Source organism: Alosa sapidissima, chromosome 15, assembly GCF_018492685.1.
Source record: "Alosa sapidissima isolate fAloSap1 chromosome 15, fAloSap1.pri, whole genome shotgun sequence".
Classification (NCBI taxonomy): Eukaryota; Metazoa; Chordata; class Actinopteri; order Clupeiformes; family Clupeidae; genus Alosa; species Alosa sapidissima.
Window position 1 is genome coordinate 24,955,983 of NC_055971.1, and position 28,000 is coordinate 24,983,982.

At 42.7% G+C, this 28,000-nt stretch overlaps 1 protein-coding gene across 1 annotated transcript; it reads right to left on the reverse strand.

Moving 5' to 3' along the window:
• Positions 1-20: 20 nt before the first annotated feature.
• LOC121684250 lies at positions 21-28,000 on the reverse strand. The gene is made up of 3 exons (XM_042064240.1): positions 27,972-28,000; positions 1,231-1,352; positions 21-893 (listed from the first exon to the last, which is right to left on the reverse strand). Exons 1-3 carry the CDS (start codon positions 27,972-27,974, stop codon positions 344-346), a joined length of 675 nt encoding a protein of 224 aa, XP_041920174.1. The 5' UTR covers positions 27,975-28,000; the 3' UTR covers positions 21-343.

Sequence of the window (28,000 nt, forward strand, 5' to 3'; positions counted from 1 at the left end):
AAAAGCATCATAAAAGATGATTTTTTATGGGTCTTTATCTTTATTAGTCATGAATTAAACACAAATTGCAGAGAAAATATATTTCAGTGAGCTCATCAACACGTTTGTTAAGACTGAATACAGAGGAATTATTGCTTATTGAAGAATTAAAAAAAAAAGCTAAATGCAATCCAGACAGTGGAAAGGTTTAACATTACTTTGCACTTCTTCAGACAATACAGCACAAGTCTCTCTGACATTGCTAGGCTTGTCTTCTAAACATTTTTTAGACTCTGTGTTCATTGTGTGACCTAGCAATCACATTTTCCAAGCAGTCTGTTCTCACCAGTCCTGACTCTTGTGACTACATGCAGTCTTTAAGATTGTTGGCTGTACAAGCAACACAATTATTGTTATCTTTACAACGATAGAGGGGGACACGCTCTAGGACTTCTTTAAGGTTGGTGGAAATATCTTTGTCACAATCATACTTCCATACCTGTGTAAAGACAAAAGCCTTTGGACCCTTGTGGTCCTTGAACATGTCTAGAGCCTGTATGATACTGTAGCAGCCCCCAGGTTTGGTGCAGGTACTTGTGCAAGGGGAATTATAAGTATAGAACACCACACATCCTGTGTTGTCATTACCTAGCAGTTCTTTCATGGGAGACGTATCTACACTGGGTACATTCATGAGAAGATACTCTGAATGTTGGTTTACTTTTGTGTCTGGAATGGGCTTTGGTCTAGCTGCAATCAGTTTTTGACCCTTGTAGAGACGTCCAGCACTGTTAAGAGCATTCTTCACAGTGCGACCAGGATATCTGTTGAGGAAGTTGTTGTCGAGGTAGTCAGCACACTTATCTACAGGCGCGTTGAAGGCTATGGCATACTGGTTTTGTCCCGGTTGATAGCTACAGAAGATCAGACAGAAAAGAAGAAAAATAACACTCTTACACACAAACCTCTTAATTTTGGCGATTTTTAGAGAAATGCAGTTTACTTTTAGAAATGACCGTGTTTCAAAAGACTGAGCCAGAAAATGAAACAAAATGATCACAGAAATTTTGCAGACACGTATATTTGTGTATGAGAAGTCAGACAAATGACAAGCAGAATAATGCTATTCCATGACATGACCATTAATAATAAGGCAGATATTAAACTGATGAAGATAAAACGGTAACTAAACAATATGGCCCCTCTTATACTCATACATGCAGTAATGTTTGCATATTACACAGAACCTACTTTTGGCGAAGAAACTTAATGGCAGGTGCGAGAGTATTCTGGTCCAGAGTTTTTTCCACACCCCAGACTCCAGAGAAGAAGAGACAGAACAAGATGAGTCCCCTCAGCACACCTGCACACACCTGCACAGGTAAGACAGAAATTAAATTATTATTCCAAAGGGCTCCACCGATTGTCCAGCCTAGGGCTACTTTAACATTATGTTTAGTTTTCTTATGGTGAGATGGCCATCCCCAAAATATGTCACATGGGGCGCAAGGTTCGCGGAGGTGAACGGCTGGACAAACGCGAAACGACAAGGTGTTAACTAAACAATTTAGTAGGCCTAAGGTAGACAGGCTTTGTGGTTAACTATGAAAACCAGTGACGTTAGGCTAGTCTGTCACAGCTAACTTCAAGCACAGAAGCTTACACGCGCAGAAGTTAAAATTCAATATCAGCATCATGAGATTGCTATCGGAAAATCCTGACAGGCAGGCTCGGACTGGTAATCTGTACAACCGGTGGGCCGGTCCACATTTTTTTTTTTTTTTTTTTATTTAGCCTATTTGCGGCCCGTCATGTAGGCCTAGGCCTAGCCTATAAATGCAGTTGCATCCATTTGGCTTGGGGGGGGTGACAGGTCAATCATTTTGCCCTCTTCATGACAGGTTCAGTGTGTGTTATGATTGCGCCCCCCTGCCCCACCCGTCAAGTGGATTTGTCCAAGCAGCCGCTAGGTTTGGGATGTAGCCTGGGCTGCATAAGTGCCCTCCGCTGACTGGTGTTCACATCATCGCAGTTTAACCGTAAACAGCAATCAGAGGTCTAGTTTTATTCCATAAATATATTGTTTTTATAGACGTTAGTTGCACACGCTACCAAGAGATCCATTTACTGCACCATGTAGGCTACTGTAGTGCTGTTCTGTCAACATAAAGAAACTACGGGTAGCCTACAATTTTCGCACAACTTGGTGGAAAAGTGTAGCACAGGTTAAAGAAAACCCATTCATTTTTGGAGCTGATCCTACTCAAAAGGAACTTCAAAGTATTTCCCATATAGTAGCCTAGGCATAGCCTAACTTTTAGCTCACAAAGACAGTGAAAGTGAAACTTGGAAAGTGGAAGTCTCTCCACTGACTGTTACATTAGATGCACAATCAATTGGGAGTCGATGCAGGTAAGACGTATTGTAACAAACTACAAGGTTGTCTCAGAATGGGTTTTATTGGTTATGCACCAAAACACACAAACACATAATTCCGGGCCAGACCTGGCCCTTATGCTCCAGCACTAAACATCTATATGAGGCTGTATCTAAAACACACACCAATCAACCCTAGTTATGAACAATGTAATCAGCTGCAAACATAAACACAACAGACAGAACATACAACGTTGTCAACCCACCTGGTTTAGAACATAAACATTACACACATACACACACTGCACAGCATCATGGGAGCACAGTCATGAACAGCTGATCATTACAGTATCAACTGGTAGGTTAGTAACGAAGGTAGCCTAATTTTGCAAAATGTGATGAAGGCACACAAACTTGGGCAAAAACGTTTAGTAGGCCTATACACTTGTGGTGATAGCCTACGGTTAATGTGAATCGCAGACTAAGCCTATAACCAAAGGAGCACCAAATAAAGGCTGTGGTTGTGTTTCTACAAAATGTTGGTGTTGGAAAGGCCGTGTCTGTGCGCATGTGCCAGTATGAACATTTCCCGCCGTCACTTCAAGTTAGATGCAGCAGCGGAGTGAGAGGGAAAAAACGTTTGTGTGTGATGTGTGCGTCAATGCTGAAAAAGTGAGTTGTTCTGTATAATTCCTGTATGTTTAGATTCGTTTGAGCATTGTATGTGATATATGATTGAGTGTCACGTAGTTTGCTTAGATACATGTTTATAGCTCGTCAATAGAACCTAGCATTTACGGAGATTACATGCACTTTGTAATTTCTTGTAGTTCGTGAATAATGTTGCTATCTCCTTAAACTGTAACCTGTTTCATATCTACACTATGTTAGCACTTATATGTGACATTATTTTGCCTTATTAGACCCGTTTCTGACGATGTATACCATGTGTAAGATGTGACGTGTTTGTAATTAGAATAGTGGCCACGTTCGTGGAAAATTCCAGAGCCCTAGCGTACAGTCTAATGGTAATTCAGCTGGCCACAAGGTGGCACTATTGTATGGTATTTCAATGGTAATTACTGTTTTACATTAGAATTAGTCATTATAATAGAGAAATGTCAGTTTATAGTGTATTAATGCAAGTATAGTGCATTGATGGCAATGATTATGTAACTTTGTTAATTTCCCATTATAGACACATTATTTCTTGTTTTTCTTGTTTATTCCAGACCACACATACATACACAGATACACGGAAACAGACATATACATACATATAGCCATTGAAACATAACAACCAGTGTACCTTATTGTGCTTGCTGTGCTGTGTAAATCATTCAACACCTCAAGTAAAGTGCTGGATTGAATTGCATCGACTCTTTTGTGTCCTGATCGACACCCCAGTGAGACACCCATATTAAATACATAATTCCTCATACAGTCCTACAATTATTTACCAACCCAACAACCATTTAACAGAGGTCCTTCGAGCCGGAGGTTGGTGTTATCCCTGGATTGAAGAGTTTTCGGCAATATGCAACCCTACCCATCTCGTCTAGAGGTTGTCAGGCCACGGCGCCAGATTCATCCACCATCCTATCTTCAAAACTATGATCTGGGCACTAGCCGAAGACATACCAATCATTCGTACACAGCACAGCAACAGCAAGCACAAGGTACTGAAGAGAGGCAACAGTACATATCAGATGAGGAAGCAAGGATGGTGACTCCACCACACTCAAGAGCCTCTAGCCCCATGAGTCAAAGTGGATTGGATCCCATGCGTGCCTTGACCGAATCCTTCGAGGAGGGACTTCTTCAAGCAAGTAAGCGGAACATAGAACCCTCACATCATGTTCCTGGACCTCCTAGTCCACTCCTACAACCTATTCGTCAAGCACCATTATCGCCTTACCACCGGCCATGGGAAAGAAGTCTCCAGCAGTCATCACAGGTTCCATACAGCCAATACGGGTCACACCTGCCTCCTCAATACAGACAGGAACAGATTCATCCACCTGCACCTAGATATGTATCATCGTTACCTCACTCTTCTTCCCTGTATCTACCCAGTCAACCACCTCAGGTTACCTACACAACTGCAGCGATGGCAGCGGCGCATCAACAACCTCCGCAGCCTAGCTACAACTGCCCTCTAGACTCATATCGGGCGACCGGTCATCAGCCTTATCCTTCTAACCCCTCCCCTCAGAATTCAGAGAATCCAGATAAGGATGAGATGTTATATGACTTCCTGGGGAAAATGTTGAGTGAGATGCAGAGCATGAGAGACCAGGTTACATCCATGACTCCTAGTATACCTCAGTCAGCCACAGTCCAGCAAGTAGCCCATGTGCCTTACTATGATACCTCTACTGTGCAGCACTCTGATGGTATCTATTCCTATCCTCAACAGCCTTCGTTACAACCTCCTCCTGCTCTTGACCCAAGTAAGCCTAACTATGCCTGGTATCATCAACCCCAGGTACCGCCATCCAGACCTGTGTATGTTCCACCACAACATGTACCCCCGCAACAGCCTCATCCCCTTTTCCAAAGGCCTTACAATGGCAATCCAGTGCTTCCTCCCTCCGACCCAGCAGTCCAAGAACAGACCTACAGAGGTCCAAAGCCAACTATCCCAGACTTTGTCACTAAGGATCCCAGTGAGTTTACTCGTCTGAAGATAGCTCTCGACAACCTTTTGCCTCCCAAGGCCACCGAGCTATTCAAATACCAAATCCTCATGGATCATCTGAAGCTAGAAGAAGCTCGCTTGGTAGCCGATTCCTTTCTGAACTCCCCTTTCCCCTATTCCGACACCATGGCTGCTCTGAATGAGAGATATGGCCAGCCTCACAAGTTGGCTCTCAAGAAGATAGCCCAGGTGATGGATTCCCCAGATATTCGGCGGGGAGACACAGAAGCGTTCGAGAGATTTGCTTTGCAAATCAGATCTCTTGTAGGCATGCTCAACACTCTTGGCCCACAAGGTGAAGCAGAGTTAAGATGCGGATCACATGTGGAGCGACTTCTGAGCAAGCTACCTGCAGAGATGAGGTCAGAGTTCCGCCGACGTATGGGTCACCGTCCGGGGACTGTGTACACTCTTGTTGACCTATCAGAGTGGCTCCATTATGAGGCATGGTGTCAAAGCTCTGAATCCCAGACCAGCAGTAAACAGCAGCAGAGACAAGGGCAAAGACAAGATCGGAAGCACGAGGTCAAATCCGCAGCTCGCTCTACCACCATACTGCATGGGGCTAATGAGGTTGCAGAGAATCAGAGCACTGGAGCAGCCTCTTCCAAGCCAACACAGTCAGCTAAGAAGCAAGCAGTATTCAAAGCCTTCTGCCCTTACTGCAACAAAGAAGACCATTATCTCAGTCAGTGTACCACCTTTAAAGCCTTCAGTAAAGACCAGATGTCTGATTGGATTCAGAAGAATCATCGATGTTGGCGTTGCGCGCGTGCACATCAGGCCGCACAGTGTACACTGAAGAAGCCATGCAGCATCTGTAAAGGCAAACACCTACAGATATTGCATGAGGTCAACTCCAAGAGTTCCAACAACAGAGGAGATTCATGCCTGCTGAGTTCAGCCACAGAAACCTTGTACTTGGATAAGCCTACAGACTGCAAAAGAGTTCTTCTCAAAGTCATCAGAGTTCTGCTCCACTACCAAGGGAAGACACTCGACACTTATGCAGTGCTGGATGACGGATCGGAGCGTACTATCCTACTCTCCACAGCTGCTCTCAAACTTGGCATACAAGGCACAGGTGAGAGTTTATCTCTGAGAACAATCCGCCAAGATGTCCAAACCATCACTGGTTCCTCCATCTCCTTCCAGTTATCTCCAGCAGGTCAGCCTCAGAAGATCTTTCAGATCAAAGCAGCCTTCACTGCCAAATGCCTTGGACTGGCTGACCATTCTTATCCTCCTTCACTCCTGAGCAAGTACAAGCACCTTAAAGATCTTCCCCTGCAGCCTTTTGAGCGAGTGCGTCCCCTACTGCTCATTGGAGCCGATCACTCCCACTTGATAACCCCAGTTGCACCTGTTCGTCTTGGATCACCAGGTGGGCCAGCCGCCATAAAGACTCGGCTTGGATGGGTGCTACAAGGACCTGCTCGACTCCTCCAAACTCAGCTGCAGCCACAACAATGCCTTTTCCTCTCTCTTAGTCCTGCAGAGTTGGAGCTGAAAAGGAATGTAGAGAGATTGTGGCAACTTGATGTCTTACCTTACCGGTGTGAGAAGCAGGTGACAAGATCGAGAGAAGATCAAGAAGCCATCAACCTTTTGGATGCTAAGACAACAAGGGTAGAGGTCAGTGGTGTCCTACGCTACGCCACACCGCTCTTGCGCAAGAAGGACTTTCCCTGCTTCCAGGCTCCCAAGGAAGCCGTCATGCCTAGCCTCAGGAACATGGAGAGACGTCTTGCAAGAGACCCGAACAAGACAACCATATACAATGCAGAAATTGAGAAGCTGGTGACTACCAATGCTGTAGTCAAACTTCCCTCTGAGAACCTTACTCTTGAAGAGAGTTGGTACATTCCACACCATATGGTCAACCACAATGGTAAAGACCGAATAGTCTTCAACTGCTCTTTCCAGTATAAAGGTCTCAATCTCAATGAGTGGTTGCTGCCTGGCCCTACCTTGAGCCCGTCTCTCCTTGGTGTCCTCCTCCGCTTTAGGGAGCATAGCGTAGCCATCAGTGGAGACATACGTGGCATGTTTCATCAGGTACTGCTCTTACCTGAAGACAAGCCTCTGCTACGCTTCCTTTGGCGTGACATGAGAAGAGAAGACCCTCCTGACATTTATGAGTGGCAGGTACTTCCCTTTGGGACTACTTGTAGTCCTTGTTGTGCATCCTTCGCTCTACAGAGACACGTCTCCATGCACAGTACACCAGATGAAGATGTGATATTCTCTGTGGAGAAGTGCTTTTATGTAGACAACTGTCTACAGAGCTTTACTTCTGCTCAGGAAGCACACCGCCTGCTCAACAAGTTAAGGAACCTCTTAGCATCTGGAGGTTTTGACATCCGGCAGTGGGCCAGCAACGAGCCAGACGTTGTTAGTCACCTCCCGCCAGATGCCAGATCCACCAAACTGGAGCTATGGCTCTCTCAGGACAAAGCTGAAGCAAAGGAATCCACCCTGGGCCTAAGCTGGTCTTGCGACACTGACGCCCTAGGATTCAAACATCGACCTGTCTCGTATAGTGCTCCTACAATGAGGAACATCTACCGCGTGTTGGCAACCCAATATGACCCCCTGGGTGTCCTCCTACCTTTCACCACCCGGGCAAAGGTGATCGTCCAACAGCTTTGGGACAAACATCGGGACTGGGATGATCCTAAACTCCCTGAACACCTCTTGCAGGCCTGGAGAGTATGGGAATCCGAACTGCAGTACTTACCTTCCTTGATGTTGCCAAGGTGTTACTTACCATCTGTAATGGACAATGCTCAGGTGACACATGATGTCCACATCTTCTCTGATGCCTCAGAGAAGGCATACGGGTCTGTAGCGTACCTCCGTTCAACAGCTCCTGATGGTAATGTACACATAGCCTTTCTCCTTGCTAGATCCCGTGTTGCCCCACGGAAACAACACTCAGTGCCCCGACTTGAGCTATGCGCAGCTTTAACTGGAGCACAGCTAGGGAAACTCCTCTTGAACGAGCTCACACTGCCAATACAAGAAGTCACCTACTGGACAGATTCCACAACTGTTCTCCATTGGCTGCAATCCCAGTCCTGCCACTTCAAGGTATTTGTGGGTACCAGAGTGGCAGAGATTCAGGAGTTGACCAACTTGAAGTCATGGAGATATGTAGACTCTGCCAGGAACCCTGCAGATGATCTCACCAGAGGAAAGAGTCTCAAAGATTTGCTTGGAGAAAATCGATGGATCCAAGGACCACAGTTTCTCCTACAGCTTCCCAGTGAATGGCCATTGAACCCTTCGGAACCAACTGGTGATGACGGTGTAGAGCTAAGAAAGACAGTCTTCTGTGGGCTAATCACCTCACTACCACCTGTGACAGACGGATCCAAGCACAGCAGCTGGCAGGAATTACTGGAGGCAGTAGCTGAGGAGCTTCATGGGGCGGCGGGTCTGACGGGTCATCCACCTGCAAGCACCTTCCAGGAAGCAGAGCTTTTGGTACTGAGAAGGGTCCAGATGGATTGCTTCCCTGAAGACTATCAGCTCCTGAGACAAGCCAAACCGGTGCATCCTAACAGCCGATTAATCTGCCTCTCTCCTGAGTTTGATGAGTCCACTCAGCTCATCCGAGTGGGAGGCCGTTTAAGGCTCATTGAGGACCTTGACCCTGCCACAGTGCACCCCATTGTCCTGGATCCCAGTCACCAGAACACTCGGCTGCTTATTAAGGAATATGATACTCTGTTGTGTCATCCAGGACCAGAGAGAGTGTTTGCGGAGCTCCGCCGGAAATTCTGGATCCTAAGAGGCAGAGAGGCTGTGCGAAAACACCAACGGATATGTCAAGAATGCCGTAGGTGGAGGTCTAAGCCAGCTTGCCAGAAGATGATGGACCTTCCACCTCCTCGCCTCAGGCTGTTTAAACCAGCATTTCATTCATGTGGAATGGATTGCTTCGGCCCCTTTCTGATCAAGGTGGGGCGCCGTAATGAAAAGAGGTGGGGCCTCCTGTTCAAATGCCTTACTACGAGAGCCGTGCATCTGGAGATCCTTACCTCTATCGACAGTGACGCCTTCCTCATGGCTCTTCGAAGGTTCATTGCCCGCCGTGGTAAGCCTGCAGAGTTATACTCTGACCAAGGCACTAACTTCCGCGGGGGAGAAACTGAACTTAAAGACGCCTACAAGCAACTTAGCCCTGACCTGCAACAACATCTTGCCAAGCAGCAGATCAGTTTTCATTTTAACCCTCCTGCTGCCCCACATTTTGGCGGAGCGTGGGAGCGAGAGATACGCTCAGTTAAGGCAGCACTTTACACCACTCTTGGCTCAGATTCCGTCACAGAAGAAGTCCTCAGGACCGTCCTTACGGAGATTGAGGCCATTCTAAACTCCAAGCCCCTTGGATATGTGTCCGCAGACCTCGCAGATCCCGATCCAATAACGCCTAGTTGCCTTGTTATGGGGCGGCCAGATGGTTCCTTACCTCAAGTTGTTTATCCGGAATCAGAACTGTTGGGCAAGAGGAGATGGAGGCATTCCCAGGTTTTAGCAGACAGGTTCTGGACAGCATTCATCAAACATTACCTTCTTGGGCTGCAAACCAGAGGAAAGTGGCAGAATCCATCTCCAGACGTCGAAGTCGGCATGGTGGTGATGCTGATCGACCACCAGCTACCACGCTCATTATGGCCAATAGGAAAGGTAACTAAGGTCTTTCCAGGCCCTGATGGCAGAGTGAGGACTGTTGAAGTGCAGAGAAAGGACAGAGTATACACCCGACCGATTGTGCTGCCGGAGGCCCTAGACCAAGACGATAACCACGATGATCCGGAGGGACTCTAGGCGGCCTTTCCATGGCACAAATTTGGGCACAAATTTGGGGGCGGCTTTGTTGGAAAGGCCGTGTCTGTGCGCATGTGCCAGTATGAACATTTCCCGCCGTCACTTCAAGTTAGATGCAGCAGCGGAGTGAGAGGGAAAAAACGTTTGTGTGTGATGTGTGCGTCAATGCTGAAAAAGTGAGTTGTTCTGTATAATTCCTGTATGTTTAGATTCGTTTGAGCATTGTATGTGATATATGATTGAGTGTCACGTAGTTTGCTTAGATACATGTTTATAGCTCGTCAATAGAACCTAGCATTTACGGAGATTACATGCACTTTGTAATTTCTTGTAGTTCGTGAATAATGTTGCTATCTCCTTAAACTGTAACCTGTTTCATATCTACACTATGTTAGCACTTATATGTGACATTATTTTGCCTTATTAGACCCGTTTCTGACGATGTATACCATGTGTAAGATGTGACGTGTTTGTAATTAGAATAGTGGCCACGTTCGTGGAAAATTCCAGAGCCCTAGCGTACAGTCTAATGGTAATTCAGCTGGCCACAAGGTGGCACTATTGTATGGTATTTCAATGGTAATTACTGTTTTACATTAGAATTAGTCATTATAATAGAGAAATGTCAGTTTATAGTGTATTAATGCAAGTATAGTGCATTGATGGCAATGATTATGTAACTTTGTTAATTTCCCATTATAGACACATTATTTCTTGTTTTTCTTGTTTATTCCAGACCACACATACATACACAGATACACGGAAACAGACATATACATACATATAGCCATTGAAACATAACAACCAGTGTACCTTATTGTGCTTGCTGTGCTGTGTAAATCATTCAACACCTCAAGTAAAGTGCTGGATTGAATTGCATCGACTCTTTTGTGTCCTGATCGACACCCCAGTGAGACACCCATATTAAATACATAATTCCTCATACAGTCCTACAATTATTTACCAACCCAACAACCATTTAACAGTTGGCACAAAACGTAATTTCTGTCAACTATGACGATGTCCATGTTCAGTAGCCTATATTTTTCATTTAGTCAAGCAGTGTCATGTGGTTTAATGCATGCGGTAACATGACGTGAGACAGACAGAAGATGAGCCTGTCTTTAGTAGCCTATCCCTGAATCCTGTCCCTCTCAAATCACTTTTTAAAATGGTGTGATTAGCAACCAGAATTAGAAAAATAATCCCGGACACCTCCGGACCCCAGTGTTATTGTGATTAGGCTATAGGTCCAAGAGAAAAAACAACTTCATAAATTATGTCTTTTTAAATCAATTTGTTGACCTTTACCGTTTCATGGCTTCTGCCAGCTGAACAGCATTCTTCAGAACGCAGCTGATCAACCCGTCTACTTTCACTTTCAATGAAATCCACTGAAAGGACTAGGCTACTTACGGCGTAGTCTATTCTGAAAGAGGTGAAGCACAAAACCCGTCGTCATTGTCAGCAGCCTGTTATACATAGCAATGGTCTGTGTTAGGCCTAAAGAAATATAGACTACCTCTGACCGACAGACACCCCCCGTACCACCCCCCCTCCCTTTAAAACTCAGTGGAGATACGAATTGCGTGGGTCTCATTTTCAGTTCGAAAAAAACGGAATTCCGGATTAAATCGGAAGAATCACCCTGGTTATAATGTGATTTGAAAAACGCAAGCTTAATGACGCCCAAAACTACTTCAAGAATTGGATCGCAGGGACCAGCGTATTTTGGTCTAGAGTCTTATTTTCCACAAACGAGACGCAGGACAGCAGGAACAGCCACAGAAATGTAGACAGCTAGCACATGCACACTAACCTGTAGAGACAACACACACACACACACAGAAAGAGAGACAGAGAGAGGGAGCAAACCCATGTTAATTTTCATCACAGTTTGAAGATAATTATCCACAATAAATTAAAAAGTACTTGCCATCGTTGAAATCTGCTGCTACTTTATTAATACAGTTGTATGTAGTTGAGCTGCACCTCCTCAGCCGGTCTGTAGCTGTGCTGATGTTGATATGCAGGAGAAAGTGAGAGCCTGGGGGACTTATACAGCTTTCTACAGACCAGCCCCTTACAGGAAACTCAACCCATTTCTCAGAAGGACACAGCCATTCCATCCGCTGCCTTACTGAAACGCTGACTCACTCTGTGTGTGTGTGTGTGTGTGTGTGTGGGGGGGGGGGGGGTTGTGTGCCTAGCTGTTCCTTGGGAAATAGGGTTTGTTTTTGACTATGCTAGCTTGCCCCCTAGCTTTCACTATCTTGAATTTTGCTCAAGGAACAAATAGAAAATGTCATGAGCCAAGAACTTTGTGATGCCATGGGCTTAAGGGCTTAAATCCAGGTTGTGTTTTTCTCATAAGCAAAACATCCCTTCTGCTCTTGATCCTGTCATGATTTAGCTGCCACTAAAAAGCTGTTTTCATATGTGAACCCATTAGCAAACACCATCCACTTATTTCATCTGTATACAGCTGCACAACTAAACAAGAGCAATCAGGCAGCATACCTCTGGCCCTGCAGTCTTGCAATATTGAAATCAAAATACCCCTATGAGTCTGAGGTCTTTAGGTCTTTGTGCATTACATGAGATTCACAGAGCATGAGATGGTGTTGGTTGCCCTATTGTTACATACAACCAGAGGCCCTCAGTGCAAGAGCAGTATGACGCACACACTGACCATGATCAACAATGCTCTTATCTCTAAAACAGATTCTTAATGGTGATCTGCAAATCAACACTTACAGCATGACATGTCGACCTGTGGGCTAATTTCTTCTGAAACCGGAAATGTTGTGACTATGGAAATAAAGAGTATTGCTGTCTGCTACTGTTCTGTGTTGCCGCCGGTGACAAACAGTGTTCTTTCATTTGCACTGAGCAGAGAGAACATTGAAAGGGCAGGATCACCACCCATCTCCATGAAACTACCATGGGCCAAGTAGCGTAACTTGCTAAATCCCACTAATTCTGCTGTCAGGCAATTTAGCCAAGAACTTTACATGGATAACTATGGATAGGCATATGGTTTGCAATCATTTGCACAATCAGAAATCGACTTTAGAAGAATGATCAGTGTGAAATATGTGTCAATTTCCAGTCTGTGTGTGTGGGGGGGGGGGTGGGGTGTCTGTGTGTGTGTGGGGGGGGGGGGGTATGTGTGTGTGTGTGTGTGTGTGTGGGGGGGGGGGGGGTATGTGTGTGTGTGTGTGTGGGGGGGGGGATGTGTGTGTCCACTCTTGACACTATGTGGGTCATATGCTGTTCATTCTGTGTTCCTCCCTCTTTCTCTTTATTGCTTCACTTTTCCTGGCACAAGGGGATGTGAAACCTTGTCCAGTGTGGTGTGGATAACATTCTGGTGCACTTTTGAGATAAAAATTAGCCTGGTAGTCTCTCTTCCTTCACCTTTAATAATGTCTTTGGTTAGGGTCTCATGATGATGCCCATCTCCAAAATGTGTGACAATAAACAATCCCAATTTTCATTTGCACTGTATTGCTTAGATATCTATAAATAGCAAAAAGCATATGCTGATCTTAATCATCGCTACTCATGGGTGGAACCATTTATCATTTAAGTAGGCTATCAGCAAGAGGATAATAGACTAAGTCATTTCACAAAGTGGTATACAGGCTCTCTCATCAAAGAGGTGTTTAAGCCCTACCTCTTTATCTGCCTGTTTATCAATCTTGGAATGTGTGTCTGCTGTGTGAGCTTTAATCACATGCTGTAAAACATGTATGTTCTATGTGACTGAGTTTACTAGAAGAAGCTGGTGTTAAAAATACATCTCTCTTTCTTCCCCCTTACTGTACCTCACTTGTGAGGTATATCATCACCAGTCATCAACCATCCGTGTGTTTGGCCCACCTCTCACCCATCTCACCTGACGTTCCATCCTCGACTGCCCTATTACTGTCTCCCTATCTGGATTCCTGGCCCGTACAGCCTAGCGACCCATCACCTGCCTATGACAACTCTGCCCGGATTCCTGGCCCGTCTGCCGACCCTCCACATGCCCCTTGACAACTCCCTTCCCCTGGACAATTCCAACGCTGGACTATTTGAACTTTCTGTCACTAAATCAGGATTAATGCATTATCATACCGGATACGTAATCATCCCACCTCTTTCAGCTCAAGTGCTTTTAACACCATGTCTTATTCTCTACACCTGACTATCATATGCATTTGTCATGTATACAGACCTTACTGTCTTGTATTGACCCTAGGCAGATGGGTCAGGCCCTTGAGTCGTGGATCTGCTCGAGGTTTCTTCCTATATGTATCTCCAATTCTAGGGAGTTTTTTCTCGCCCCTGTTACCCAGGGGCCTTCTTTCTTTCTTTTCTTTTCTTCCTTACTTTCCTTTTTTCTCTGATTGCCTACATTCTGTAAAGCGCCATGATACATGTGTAATGTTTTGGCTCTCTATAAGCACAATAAATTGAATTGAAATTGAAAAATATCAGTGTTCATTTCTCACTCTATGTTTTTACAGTTGGTCTGTGTGTCTGTGTGTGTGCGCATGCACATTTTTTTTCGCTGTATAGGCCTACATTCCATTTTAGGTTCACCTACTCATGGGCATTTTCAATGTGCAACTTGAAAATGACAGGGAATATCTGATCTGCCATGTTTAGGTGGCAGTCGCATCGGCAAATATATGAGGCCTGAAATGGATCTGATCATATCGGAATCCATGTGCTTTTTTCCTGTTGAACGTGTGGTTCATGCTGTGCATCGGAACTGTGCCACATGAGCAAAAAATCAGAATTGGGTCACATGAGCAAAAAATCTGAATTTTGTCACATTCAACTTATGGTGTAAACATAGCCTAAGTCAGTGTTTTTCAACCACTGTGCCGGGGCACACTAGTGTGCCGTGAGAGATCATCAGGTGTGCCGCAGAAAATTACCATGCAGTGTTGTGCGTGAACGAGTTCAAAAGAACGCGTTCATTGAACACGCTCATTTTTTCGTGAACGTTGAACTGAATGCAACACATTTTTTAATAAAGAACTTGAACGTGAATTAGTTCACATTATGTGTCATGAACGGCAGACATCACTGTAAATGAAAGTTGGAATTTTTTTTCCATTGAAAACTGAGTGACATCTTTTTTCTCTTTTGAAACGCAACGAGAGAAAGTTCCTCCCTCCTATATTCTCGCTGGTGCCGCTTAAATCATGTATCACCAGACAGAAATGGTTTTGACATTGTGTGCGCAATGCATTGCGGGCAACGTAGTGTCCGGCTGAGAATAGTTTAATAGCATACTGGCTTCCGCACAACGTTACCCGTGATGAATTGCAGCAGAGCGGGGTAGGCATAGCAACGTCGCGTAGCAGGCAACGACGAGAGCGCGGAGGGCTGGATTTCATTGCACTAAGTATAGAACTGGTCTACCTTGTCTGTACTGCTGCAAGTTTCATCACCTGGTAAGAAACCCACAATTGCAGTGTCATGAGCAAGTATTTATTTGAATATCTCACGAAAAAAGTAAAATGAACTGAACTTTGAACTAGTTCAGAATTAAAATTGTGAACTTTGAACGTGAACTGTTCACTTTGAGCATGTATGAACTGAACTTGAACTAGTTCAGAAAAGCTGTGAACTGGCACAACACTGCCCAAATGTCACTCACTGGTCCAGAAAAGCAACTGTTGCATCAAAGAATTTATAACCACATGCTCTCATTGATTGTATGATTGCACTATTTGTGGTATGCAGGCATTGTACAACGGGGGCCCCATATCCAGTATTCACAGAATCATCACATATCCAGTTCATAACAACAATTAAATTAGATATAGTCACCTAGAAATGAAACAGAGGGCGCTTGTTTTATTGAGCAGGTCTTGCATAGAAGCCATAATAAGGCCATATCTGTGTATTATTTGAAATTTTAGGCTATGGTATGTTATTTTTTCACACAGGATGTTAGTGTGCCGTGGGACATTTTAAGTGTCAAAAGTGTGCCATGGCACAAGAAAGTTTGAAAAACACTGGCCTAAGTGTTCCATAATGGCATCAGACAGCCTCTAGAAAAATGGCTGAAAATCCCCTCATTTGAGGGTTTTGTGTCAAAGTGTTGCATAATTAACTGTTTTTTTATTTGCTTTCACATGTGCAGTAGCAAGGGATGTGGAGCAGGACAAATGAATGATTCTGCATAGACAAGTCTGATTTGCATGTACATTTGCAGGCTACAAAACAACAATACATATCATTTTAATCTATGAAGGTAGGAGTAGTCTACTGTGCAGAGACAATGACATGAAAGAGACTTAAATTAACTAAATGTAAATAGCAACAAAATTTGCTGTGCTGATCTGTCTGATTTCATGATTTACTCTCCCTCTGTTAGAACTAACATTTATTTATTGCATCTTCTGTTTTTCCACAATAAACACAATCTTTACCATGGCAGTGGTACAAGGGCACCGCCTGTGCCAGGGACAGCAGTTGTTTTCCCTGACTTCCCTGACTTTCCTTATGTTGTTCAAAGATTTTATTGAACACAAAGGCCAATGGGCCAGTGTGAGTATTCACTAAGTTTTGAAGAGGTGTTATGATATTTTTCTCTTCGTCATCTGTATTTAGGCATTGCCTCAAGCAGGGGGAGTTGTAGGTGTAGAATACCACACAGTCATCAGGGTGGCCCGAGGTCAGGTGTGTCATGGGAGTCTTTTCATCTTTCCATATCTTGTTCAGCAGAAGGTACTCGGAATGCTCACTTGCAAATATATTGCCCTCTTGTCTCTTAAAAGGCCGGGCGGCAATCAAGTTTTCGCTCACAAACAATCGGTATTCCGTTCTCTTCTTTGTGACCAGTTCAGCATGCACTGTAGCTCGATCTGGCAGGCCTGTGATGCTCTGCTGAGTGTTAGACGTACAGTATTCTTTTGGGAGTCTGATGGCAACAGCATACTGAGAGATTTCTTTTCCCACTTCTATTTGGTAACTGTGGGAAAACAGACAGTTTCAAACAGTGACAGTGAAATCTTCTTCCTGTTATAGTTTTCATGAAAAATAGTCCTTGAGCCAGTAGGGTTGGTTGGTATACCATCTGAGAGGAATAAGTCTCATAGTGATTTTTGGCAAGGTATACCTCGCTAGAAAATAAGTAATAGCATTACATATAGTAGCCATTTGTGTGTTATCAGCCTGTTTATGTCTATTATACGCTTATGCAGGGATATATTACAGACGAATAGGCTGCAAATAATAGATATCACCGCAAAACTTTCATAGCTGTTTTTTTACATTATGTCAATATTTTTTGTATTGGACATTTTTATTAAATACTATGTATAAATATATAAATGAGCCAATGTCTGATGAAATATGCACTAATTTGCATACAGTACATTTTAAATACAGATACATTGGATAAAGTCAGGTTCAAAATTCTTCTTTTGTTTTTTATTTTGGTGACATATTAGAGTGAAATGCTATTCCTAAAATTCCTGAAATACTGTATAATTGAGAATGTCTACATAAAATTGCTGAAACCCCATGTTACAGTATATGTGTCCAGAACTTTTATTTACTTTCCATCCTTCAGGTTACAAATCATATATGAACAACCTCCTCTATAAAATCCTCCAGCATATATATTATATATATATATATATATATATATATATATATATATATCCAGGAGTATTATAACTGGAAACTTTAGTGTTTGTAAGTACAATTGAAGTGGAGATTTTTTGGTTCGGAGTTGTGAAAATGGCGATAATAGATTTTGTTTTTTATGGCTGTTGGCAATATTTTGATCTATTAAAATACCCAAATTCAAAATACCCACTGTAATATCATTTCACTCTAATATTTATGCAAATTGTATGCAAATTATGCCATATTTCAGTAGATAATGACTCATTTACATAGTTATACATAACATTTCTGAAGTTGCATTACAAGAAAATATTGACTTAATGTAAATGATCAGCTGTGGGAGTTTTGTTTGGATACTTAATTAAAATGTTTAGCCTATTCAACTGTAAGATATCCCTTCATAGACATACAATGGGCATACACAGGCTGATAAAACACAAAAAGCTACCCAAATGCAATGTTATCACATATTTTCTCATTCTAGGGTGGTAATCCTTGTCAAAAATCATTATGAGACTTATTCCCCTTGAATGGTACCGATAGTATGATACTGATACCAAAATGAGGGGGTCTGGCTCAAGGACTAAAAATACCATGGTAGTTTCTTACGTATTCTCAATATGATCAATGATTTTTCTTAGTGCGTTGACACTGACTTCCTCTGCAATCCCAAAGGAGAGGAGAGAGAGCAGGAGCAGCCTGCTCAGTACACCTGCACACACCTGCACAGGTAGAAGAATTGCTAATGAGGAGGTGGCAGGGCCACAGGAGATATTTACAAAGGGGGGGGGGGGGGGGTACCAAATTGTGAGCAAAAGCCCTAGGACCATAGTCACAAAGAATCTTAAGTTTCTAACTGGTGAATTTAGTAGAAACTCCTGAAAATAATGGGCGTGTCACTTGAAATTTAGGACTCTGGGACCATAGTCACAAAGAATCTTAAGTTTCTAACTGGTGAATTTAGTAGAAACTCCTGAAAGTAATCGGCGTGTCACTTGAAATTTAGGACTCTGGGACAGCAAGAGGACTCACTAAGACCTATTCACAAACAATTCTAAGCAGCTGTTTGTAGCATTCAACATTGCAATGTTTTGAAATGCACATGCAGAATTACTTAAAGGATATCTCAAACATGAGGGAATAATCATATGCATTGTAAGGGATTGCAATAACACCACAAACAACAACCAAAACATTTCATTGTCAAGATTTAAGCTGAATTCAACATTCATTTTTAAATCAGATGAAATTGCTGAGAAGAAAAAAATGCATAGATAGAGTAGTGCATCAATCCGTAGTGTATTCCATAAGCTATTTGGTTTTCAGCCTGTCGTCTTTATCTATTTATTTGGTTACACTTTACTTGATAGTATCGCCATAAGAGTGACATGACACTGTCATGAACGTGTCATAGTTATAAAGGTTATAAAGTTTATCCTAAACATGTTAGGATTAGGATTAGAGTTAGGGTTAGGTTTAGAGTTAGGGTTAGAGGTTAGGGTTAGAATTAGGGTTAGGGTTCATGTGACATGACATTGTCATGTGTTCAGGTCACTCTTATGTCGATACTGTCAAGCAGTGGTTGAATGTAACGAAGTACAAATACTTTGTTACTTAAGTAAATTTTCCACATATTTGTACTTTACTTAAGTAGAATTTATAGTGCATACTTTTGACTTTTACTTCGTTACATTTTACAGCAATTAAGCATTTACTCTTTTACTTATCCACAATAAATAACAAAAAAAACAATCAGTACTTGCCATCGTTGAAATTCGCTGCTACTTTATTAATACAGTTGTATAGTTGAGCTGCACCTCCTCAGCCTGTCTGTAGTTGTGCTTATTGACATGCAGGAGGAAGTGAGAGCCTGGGCGACTTTTACAGACCAGCCCCTTACAGGAAACTCAACCGTCTCAGACCATGCAGCCCCTTACAGGAAACTCAGGATAGCCATTTCATCGATGAGCCAAGACCTTTATGATGTCATAAGCTTAAAAGATTTAAAAATCCAGGTTGTTTTTCTCATAAGCAAAATATCCCTTCTGCTCTTCCTGTCATGATTTAGTTGCCACTAAAAAGCTGTTTTCTTATGTAAACCCATTAGCGAAGACACCTGTACACAGCTGCACCACTAAACAAGAGCAATCAGGCAACTGCATACCTCTGGCCCTGCAATCTTGCAATATTGAAATCAAACTACCCCTATGAGTCTGAGGTCTTTAGGTCTTTGTGCATTACATGAGATTCACAGAGCATGAGATGGTGTTGGTTGCCTTATAAATGTTACATACAACCAGAGGCCCTCAGTGCAAGAGCAGTATGATGCACACACTGACCATGATCAACAATGCTCTTATCTCCAAAAACAGATTCTTAATGGTGATCTGCAAATCAACACTTACAGCATGACATGTCGACCTGTGGGCTAATTTCTTCTGAAACCGGAAATGTTGTGACTATGGGAATAAAGAGTATTGCTGTCTGCTACTGTTCTGTGTTGCCGCCGGTGACAAACAGTGTTCTTTCATTTGCACTGAGCAGAGAGAACATTGAAAGGGCAGGATCACCACCCATCTCCATGAAACTACCATGGGCCAAGTAGCGTAACTTGCTAAATCCCACTAATTCTGCTGTCAGGCAATTTAGCCAAGAACTTTACATGGATAACTATGGATAGGCATATGGTTTGCAATCATTTGCACAATCAGAAATCGACTTTAGAAGAATGATCAGTGTGAAATATGTGTCAATTTCCAGTCTGTGTGTGTGTGGGGGGGGTGGGGTGTCTGTGTGTGTGTGGGGGGGGGGTATGTGTGTGTGTGTGTGTGTGTTGGGGGGGGGGGGGGGGGTATGTGTGTGTGTGTGTGTGGGGGGGGGGGGGTGGTATGTGTGTGTCCACTCTTGACACTATGTGGGTCATATGCTGTTCATTCTGTGTTCCTCCCTCTTTCTCTTTATTGCTTCACTTTTCCTGGCACAAGGGGATGTGAAACCTTGTCCAGTGTGGTGTGGATAACATTCTGGTGCACTTTTGAGATAAAAATTAGCCTGGTAGTCTCTCTTCCTTCACCTTTAATAATGTCTTTGGTTAGGGTCTCATGATGATGCCCATCTCCAAAATGTGTGACAATAAACAATCCCAATTTTCATTTGCACTCTATTGCTTAGATATCTATAAATAGCAAAAAGCATATGCTGATCTTAATCATCGCTACTCATGGGTGGAACCATTTATCATTTAAGTAGGCTATCAGCAAGAGGATAATAGACTAAGTCATTTCACAAAGTGGTATACAGGCTCTCTCATCAAAGAGGTGTTTAAGCCCTACCTCTTTATCTGCCTGTTTATCTATCTTGGAATGTGTGTCTGCTGTGTGAGCTTTAATCACATGCTGTAAAACATGTATGTTCTATGTGACTGAGTTTACTAGAAGAAGCTGGTGTTAAAAATACATCTCTCTTTCTTCCCCCTTACTGTACCTCACTTGTGAGGTATATCATCACCAGTCATCAACCATCCGTGTGTTTGGCCCACCTCTCACCCATCTCACCTGACGTTCCATCCTCGACTGCCCTATTACTGTCTCCCTATCTGGATTCCTGGCCCATACAGCCTAGCGACCCATCACCTGCCTATGACAACTCTGCCCGGATTCCTGGCCCGTCTGCCGACCCTCCACATGCCCCTTGACAACTCCCTTCCCCTGGACAATTCCAAAGCTGGACTATTTGAACTTTCTGTCACTAAATCAGGATTAATGCATTATCATACCGGATACGTAATCATCCCACCTCTTTCAGCTCAAGTGCTTTTAACACCATGTCTTATTCTCTACACCTGACTATCATATGCATTTGTCATGTATACAGACCTTACTGTCCTGTATTGACCCTAGGCAGATGGGTCAGGCCCTTGAGTCGTGGATCTGCTCGAGGTTTCTTCCTATATGTATCTCCAATTCTAGGGAGTTTTTTCTCGCCCCTGTTACCCAGGGGCCTTCTTTCTTTCTTTTCTTTTCTTCCTTACTTTCCTTTTTTCTCTGATTGCCTATATTCTGTAAAGCGCCATGATACATGTGTAATGTTTTGGCTCTCTATAAGCACAATAAATTGAATTGAAATTGAAAAATATCAGTGTTCATTTCTCACTCTATGTTTTTACAGTTGGTCTGTGTGTCTGTGTGTGTGCGCATGCACATTTTTTTTCGCTGTATAGGCCTACATTCCATTTTAGGTTCACCTACTCATGGGCATTTTCAATGTGCAACTTGAAAATGACAGGGAATATCTGATCTGCCATGTTTAGGTGGCAGTCGCATCGGCAAATATATGAGGCCTGAAATTGATCTGATCATATCGGAATCCATGTGCTTTTTTCCTGTTGAACGTGTGGTTCATGCTGTGCATCGGAACTGTGCCACATGAGCAAAAAATCAGAATTGGGTCACATGAGCAAAAAATCAGAATTTTGTCACATTCAACTTATGGTGTAAACATAGCCTAAGTCAGTGTTTTTCAACCACTGTGCCGGGGCACACTAGTGTGCCGTGAGAGATCATCAGGTGTGCCGCAGAAAATTACCATGCAGTGTTGTGCGTGAACGAGTTCAAAAGAACGCGTTCATTGAACACGCTCATTTTTTCGTGAACGTTGAACTGAATGCAACACATTTTTTAATAAAGAACTTGAACGTGAATTAGTTCACATTATGTGTCATGAACGGCAGACATCACTGTAAATGAAAGTTGGAATTTTTTTTCCATTGAAAACTGAGTGACATCTTTTTTCTCTTTTGAAACGCAACGAGAGAAAGTTCCTCCCTCCTATATTCTCGCTGGTGCCGCTTAAATCATGTATCACCAGACAGAAATGGTTTTGACATTGTGTGCGCAATGCATTGCGGGCAACGTAGTGTCCGGCTGAGAATAGTTTAATAGCATACTGGCTTCCGCACAACGTTACCCGTGATGAATTGCAGCAGAGCGGGGTAGGCATAGCAACGTCGCGTAGCAGGCAACGACGAGAGCGCGGAGGGCTGGATTTCATTGCACATTGCAAGTATAGAACTGGTCTACCTTGTCTGTACTGCTGCAAGTTTCATCACCTGGTAAGAAACCCACAATTGCAGTGTCATGAGCAAATGTCTACAATGAGCAGCTTCAAAGAACGTATAGTGATTTCTAGCTCGTAGTGTGAAAAAAAGTATTTATTTGAATATCTCACGAAAAAAGTAAAATGAACTGAACTTTGAACTAGTTCAGAATTAAAATTGTGAACTTTGAACGTGAACTGTTCACTTTGAGCATGTATGAACTGAACTTGAACTAGTTCAGAAAAGCTGTGAACTGGCACAACACTGCCCAAATGTCACTCACTGGTCCAGAAAAGCAACTGTTGCATCAAAGAATTTATAACCACATGATTGTATGATTGCACTATTTGTGGTATGCAGGCATTGTACAACGGGGGCCCCATATCCAGTATTCACAGAATCATCACATATCCAGTTCATAACAACAATTAAATTAGATATAGTCACCTAGAAATGAAACAGAGGGCGCTTGTTTTATTGAGCAGGTCTTGCATAGAAGCCATAATAAGGCCATATCTGTGTATTATTTGAAATTTTAGGCTATGGTATGTTATTTTTTCACACAGGATGTTAGTGTGCCGTGGGACATTTTAAGTGTCAAAAGTGTGCCGTGGCACAAGAAAGTTTGAAAAACACTGGCCTAAGTGTTCCATAATGGCATCAGACAGCCTCTAGAGGGAGACACATACAAACATGAAAATCCCCTCATTTGAGGGTTTTGAGCGGTACAAAATATGACCACCGCTCAGTCCTGTACATCCGTTCCGCGAAAATAAATCACACTAATCAATTTGTCTCCATCTTTTACTCCATCCCCCACTCTTGAAACTTTTGTGTATGCTTGTTTGGCATGCCTGTGTGTGTGTGTGCGGCTGCACAGAAAGTAGCCTACTGGCGCTGAAAAGGTGAATAGATTGTAGAATAGCCAAAGAAGTTGTAGCATTGCTATAAAACCTTTAAAATCTCTAAACAATCACAAGTAGGGCAGTTCATCACAGTTCATCCATTGCAACTGGATTGATGAAAGGTCACTTACACCTGTAGGCTACATTGTATTTGGGAAAAGCAAAAGGTATCAGCATAATGTTATATTTTAATTAATTAATTAATTAATTTATTTATTAATAAACAAAAACATCTCTGTCAGTTCCATGCCGTTTTCAACAGCTATCAAAAACAAAGGTCATTTTTGGATGGATGGATTTTTTGTGAATGTTTCTTCTTCTACATAAGATTTTAGTCATCTTTAGTTCATGTGATACTTTATTGTCAATGCACAAATTAAGTAACAGTAGTCTGAAACGAAATGCTGTTTTACATCTAACCAGTGGTGCAAATAACTGACATGTCCAAATGGGCCTTGATGAAATGCGTCGCTAGACTGTTCATACACATTTTAACGGGCCAAAGTTGAAGAGCTGTTGTCTGTTATTGTTCGTGCAAATATAGGCTGATTCATGTTCCCTTGCATTGTGTAACTGAGGTCCATGGCTTGTCTGGCTTTCACCAGACCAAGCTCAATCTTTTAAGAAATCAAAAAATAATTAGCGGGCAGATCAGGCCTAGTCCATAGGCGCCCGATATTGTTTAATTTTCCGATTGAGATATCCACGCTCTGGCTATTCTAAATGCAAAAATGCATCAGGGAGTTATGACAAAACTGTAACTAACAAACTAGATCCTAATAGAAAGCTGTTAGCTTCCCTAAGCTACAGGTAGGCCTATAAGGTAGGCCTATTTACAACATAAATTGTCAATAGGCTATGCTGGCGACACAAATAAAATCTCCTCAGAATGATATTGCATTTTCATTTTTTACCGGGGGGGGGGGGGGGGGTGGGTGCAAATCACAAATGAGTGATTATGGGCCAGGTTGATGTGGGCCCTTGAGACCAACATACCATAAAAGATTCTTCATCCTCAGTGCCACGGTTCAGGTAGTTATTTAGGAAAAACTGCTTTTTTTGCGGTTCGGGGGGCCCAGCACGGGGGGCCTGAGTGACTCATTTGCACCCCCCCGGTAAAAAATGAAAATGCAATATCATTCTGCTTTAATCGCCCCTATCTTCAGTTAAGATGTTCAGAACTGCACCAAATTGTATGTGTATGATTAACCTGGCATTCTCTGGGGGTTTGCCAAGTTTCGTAGAATTTCATCGATGGGGGGGGTCTAAAAAAATGTAGGTTATGTGTACATTTAGTGACTGTACACTCATTGGCCTGTAGATGGCGGTGCACACATATACACATGCACACACACACAGACACGCACATACTATCGGTATCGGCAATTAGAACAGCCAATACATAATTACAAATTCAGTAGGATTAAAGGAAAGCCAAATATTCATCATCATCATCATGGCTGCATTTCCAGTATTGGCGATACGTAGGCCTAGTCGTTTGTCCACTAGATGGCGCATCGTTGCAGTGAGACGTAATTTTGTTGGAAGTTAAGAGGGTTGGAAAAACAATGGACGCTTCCTACAAGGACTGTAGTTTACCGCAGAGAACGTCTGCCTAAGGCCTAGGATAGGACGATTTTCACATGAAATGTAATTCCCATTTCTTCTTGAAGCCGAAATAAATCTGAGAATGTTTATCGGACATGCTTGGTTTTTACTGCAGCTACGTTAATCTTAATAGTATCAATAAGGACCTAGGTACAATAATGTTACCGTTAGCATTGTTTGAGTGATGGAGGCCAATTTGATTGCATTTGTAGAAAACTATAAATGCGGTTATACCAAGCAAATTGATAGCAGCACTGTTATTGTATCTTTCGACTGTCATCTCATTCTGGCCTACTAACAAGCTAAGTAAGTTAGCCACAACGTTCCCTAACGATGGTTTTCTAATGGAAAATATACCTGAAAGATAACCTGTCTATGATGCAAACACCGGGCTGGGACATTTCTGCTTGCTAAATAGGTTTTTTTCTGCTGTTGATTTGGTCACAGTCCTTGGTGGCCCTGTCAGTGCTTTGTAAAGTGTTGCATTAAGACCACAAAAAGTCTCAAAAAGCATCTGAGCTAACGTTCATTCCCAAACACCCACTAGGCTACTTCAATACTCTATTTTCAAAATTAACGCACCCGTGATGATCTACATCTAAACCAAATATTTTAGAGCGCACTTTGAGAGATGTATCCAAGGCAGGGCTGTACACATAATCGTAATATTATTTGTTGCACGTGCTACAAAAATCATTCTGTGCAATGGAAGATTTACTAACATTACACCGTCTGATACAGTTTTGCCTATGGCTAATATGCGTGAGTTTGAGACGCCTGTTTACTTGTTTTAAGTGCGTGCAGGGTGAGAGGGGAATCGATGTGCTTTGATTCCAGCCTGGTAGTTGTAGTCTGTGAGATTAAAAAGCATGTGTGTGTGAAGTAGCCTATCCAAACAATGACACCTTCATTATGGCTTTCATTATGGCTGCTTTAGCAACAAACCTTAAGCTGCTGTGTAGTGGGTCCCATTTAGAAGTGACTACTTCATTCACGCTTTCCTTGATTCACGGAGCTGCATGAATTTTATTACAACTTTTCGCCACGATGTGGCAGCTTAAGTCCGCTTGATACTGTAAGGCGTAAGCCATTGATTTCCAAAGGCGATTTTATTTGTGTCGCCAGCATAGCCTATTGACAATTTATGTTGTAAATAGGCCTACCTTATACATGTAGCTTAGGGAAGCTAACAGCTTTCTATTAGGATCTAGTTTGTTAACAGTTACGGTTTTGTCATAACTCCCTGATGCATTTTTGCTTTTAGCATGGATATCTCAATCGGAAAATCAAACAATATCGGGCGCCTACCATGGACTAGGCTGGGTGAAAAGATTGAGCTTGGTATGGTGAAAGCCAGACTAGCCATGGACCTCAGTTACACAATGCAAGGGAACATGAATCAGCCTATATTTGCACAAACAATAACGGACAACAGCTCTTCAACTTGGCCCGTTAAAATGTGTATGAACAGTCTAGCGACGCATTTCATGAAGGCCCATTTGGACATGTCAGTTATTTGCACCACTGGTTAGATGTAAAACTGCATTTCGTTTCAGACTACTGATAGCCTACTTAATTTGTGCATTGACAATAAAGTATCACATGAACTAAAGATGATAAAAATCTTATGTAGAAGAAGAAACATTCACAAAAAATCCATCCATCCAAAAATGACCTTTGTTTTTGATAGCTGTTGAAAACTGCATGGAACTGACAGAGATGTTTTTGTTTATTAATAAATAAAGAAATAAGAAATAAATAAAAATATAACATTATGCTGATACCTTCTGCTTTTCCCAAATAAAATGTAGTCTACAGGTGTAAGTGACCTTTCATCAATCCAGTTGCAATAGATGAACTCTGATGAACTGCCCTACTTGTGATTGTTTAGAGATTTTAAAGGTTTTATAACAATGCTACAACTTTTTTGGCTATTCTACAATCTATTCACCTTTGCAGCGCCAGTAGGCTACTTTCTGTGCAGCCGCACACACACACACAGGCATGCCAAACAAGCCTACACAAAAGTTTCAAGAGTGGGGGTGGAGTAAAAGATGGAGACAAATTGATTAGTGTGATTTATTTTCGCGGAGCGGATGTACAGGACTGAGCGGCGGTCATATTTTGTACCATTATGAAATGCTACAAACAGCTTCTTAGGATTGTTTGAGAATAGGGCTTAGTGAGTTAGGAGTCCTCTCGACTTCTTCTTAGCTGTCCCAGACGTAGGTGCTACTTTTAGTGCTAAAATGCTTCATGAATTACTCTTTGTCAAAAAAAAAAAGTTCTAAAGTTATCAGTGACATGCCCATTATTTTTAGGAGCTTCTCCTAAATTTGCCAGTTAGGAGTTACTTTTAGCATAAAAAATTATTTGTGAATACGGCCCCAGGTAGCCTTAGAAATCTAGACGCGCCCCTAGCGGCAGCTGCCAGGGCTAGTCTAGCAACTCTCCGTTGGCTTGTGAGCTCCAGAAATCGAAACTTAATCAGGCCATTGAAATCGTGTATAGAGTCGTTTGGTGGGCTTAACATAATGATTGATGGCAGAGTTGCAACGGTTTGGCTTGAATTCCCTGCTACTTGAAAACAAATATCTTATTGCGTCCTATTGCGTGCAGAGGGAATTTGAAAGACAACTGATTATCCCGCCCCTCGGACTGATGTGACTAATGTGGGTCTGGCTCGCCAGGCTAGGCCCCAGGTGCATAAAAGGAGAAAGTGAAAGAGATGTGGAGTACAAACTTATGAGGAAAGACAAAAAGAATAAGAGAATGAAAGAGCAAAAAGCGAGAGAGAGATAGCTAAAGTGACAGAAAGAGGGAGTCTCACCATAGTTCCTGATAGATGCTGGATGTGGA

What these genes read in the sequence shown, in the direction of transcription:
- LOC121684250 (XM_042064240.1), bottom strand. An exon ending in ATTAAGTTTCTTCGCCAAAA is followed by an intron (nt 894 to 1,230) that starts GTAGGTTCTGTG and finishes GATCTTCTGTAG; the next exon opens with CTATCAACCGGGACAAAACC.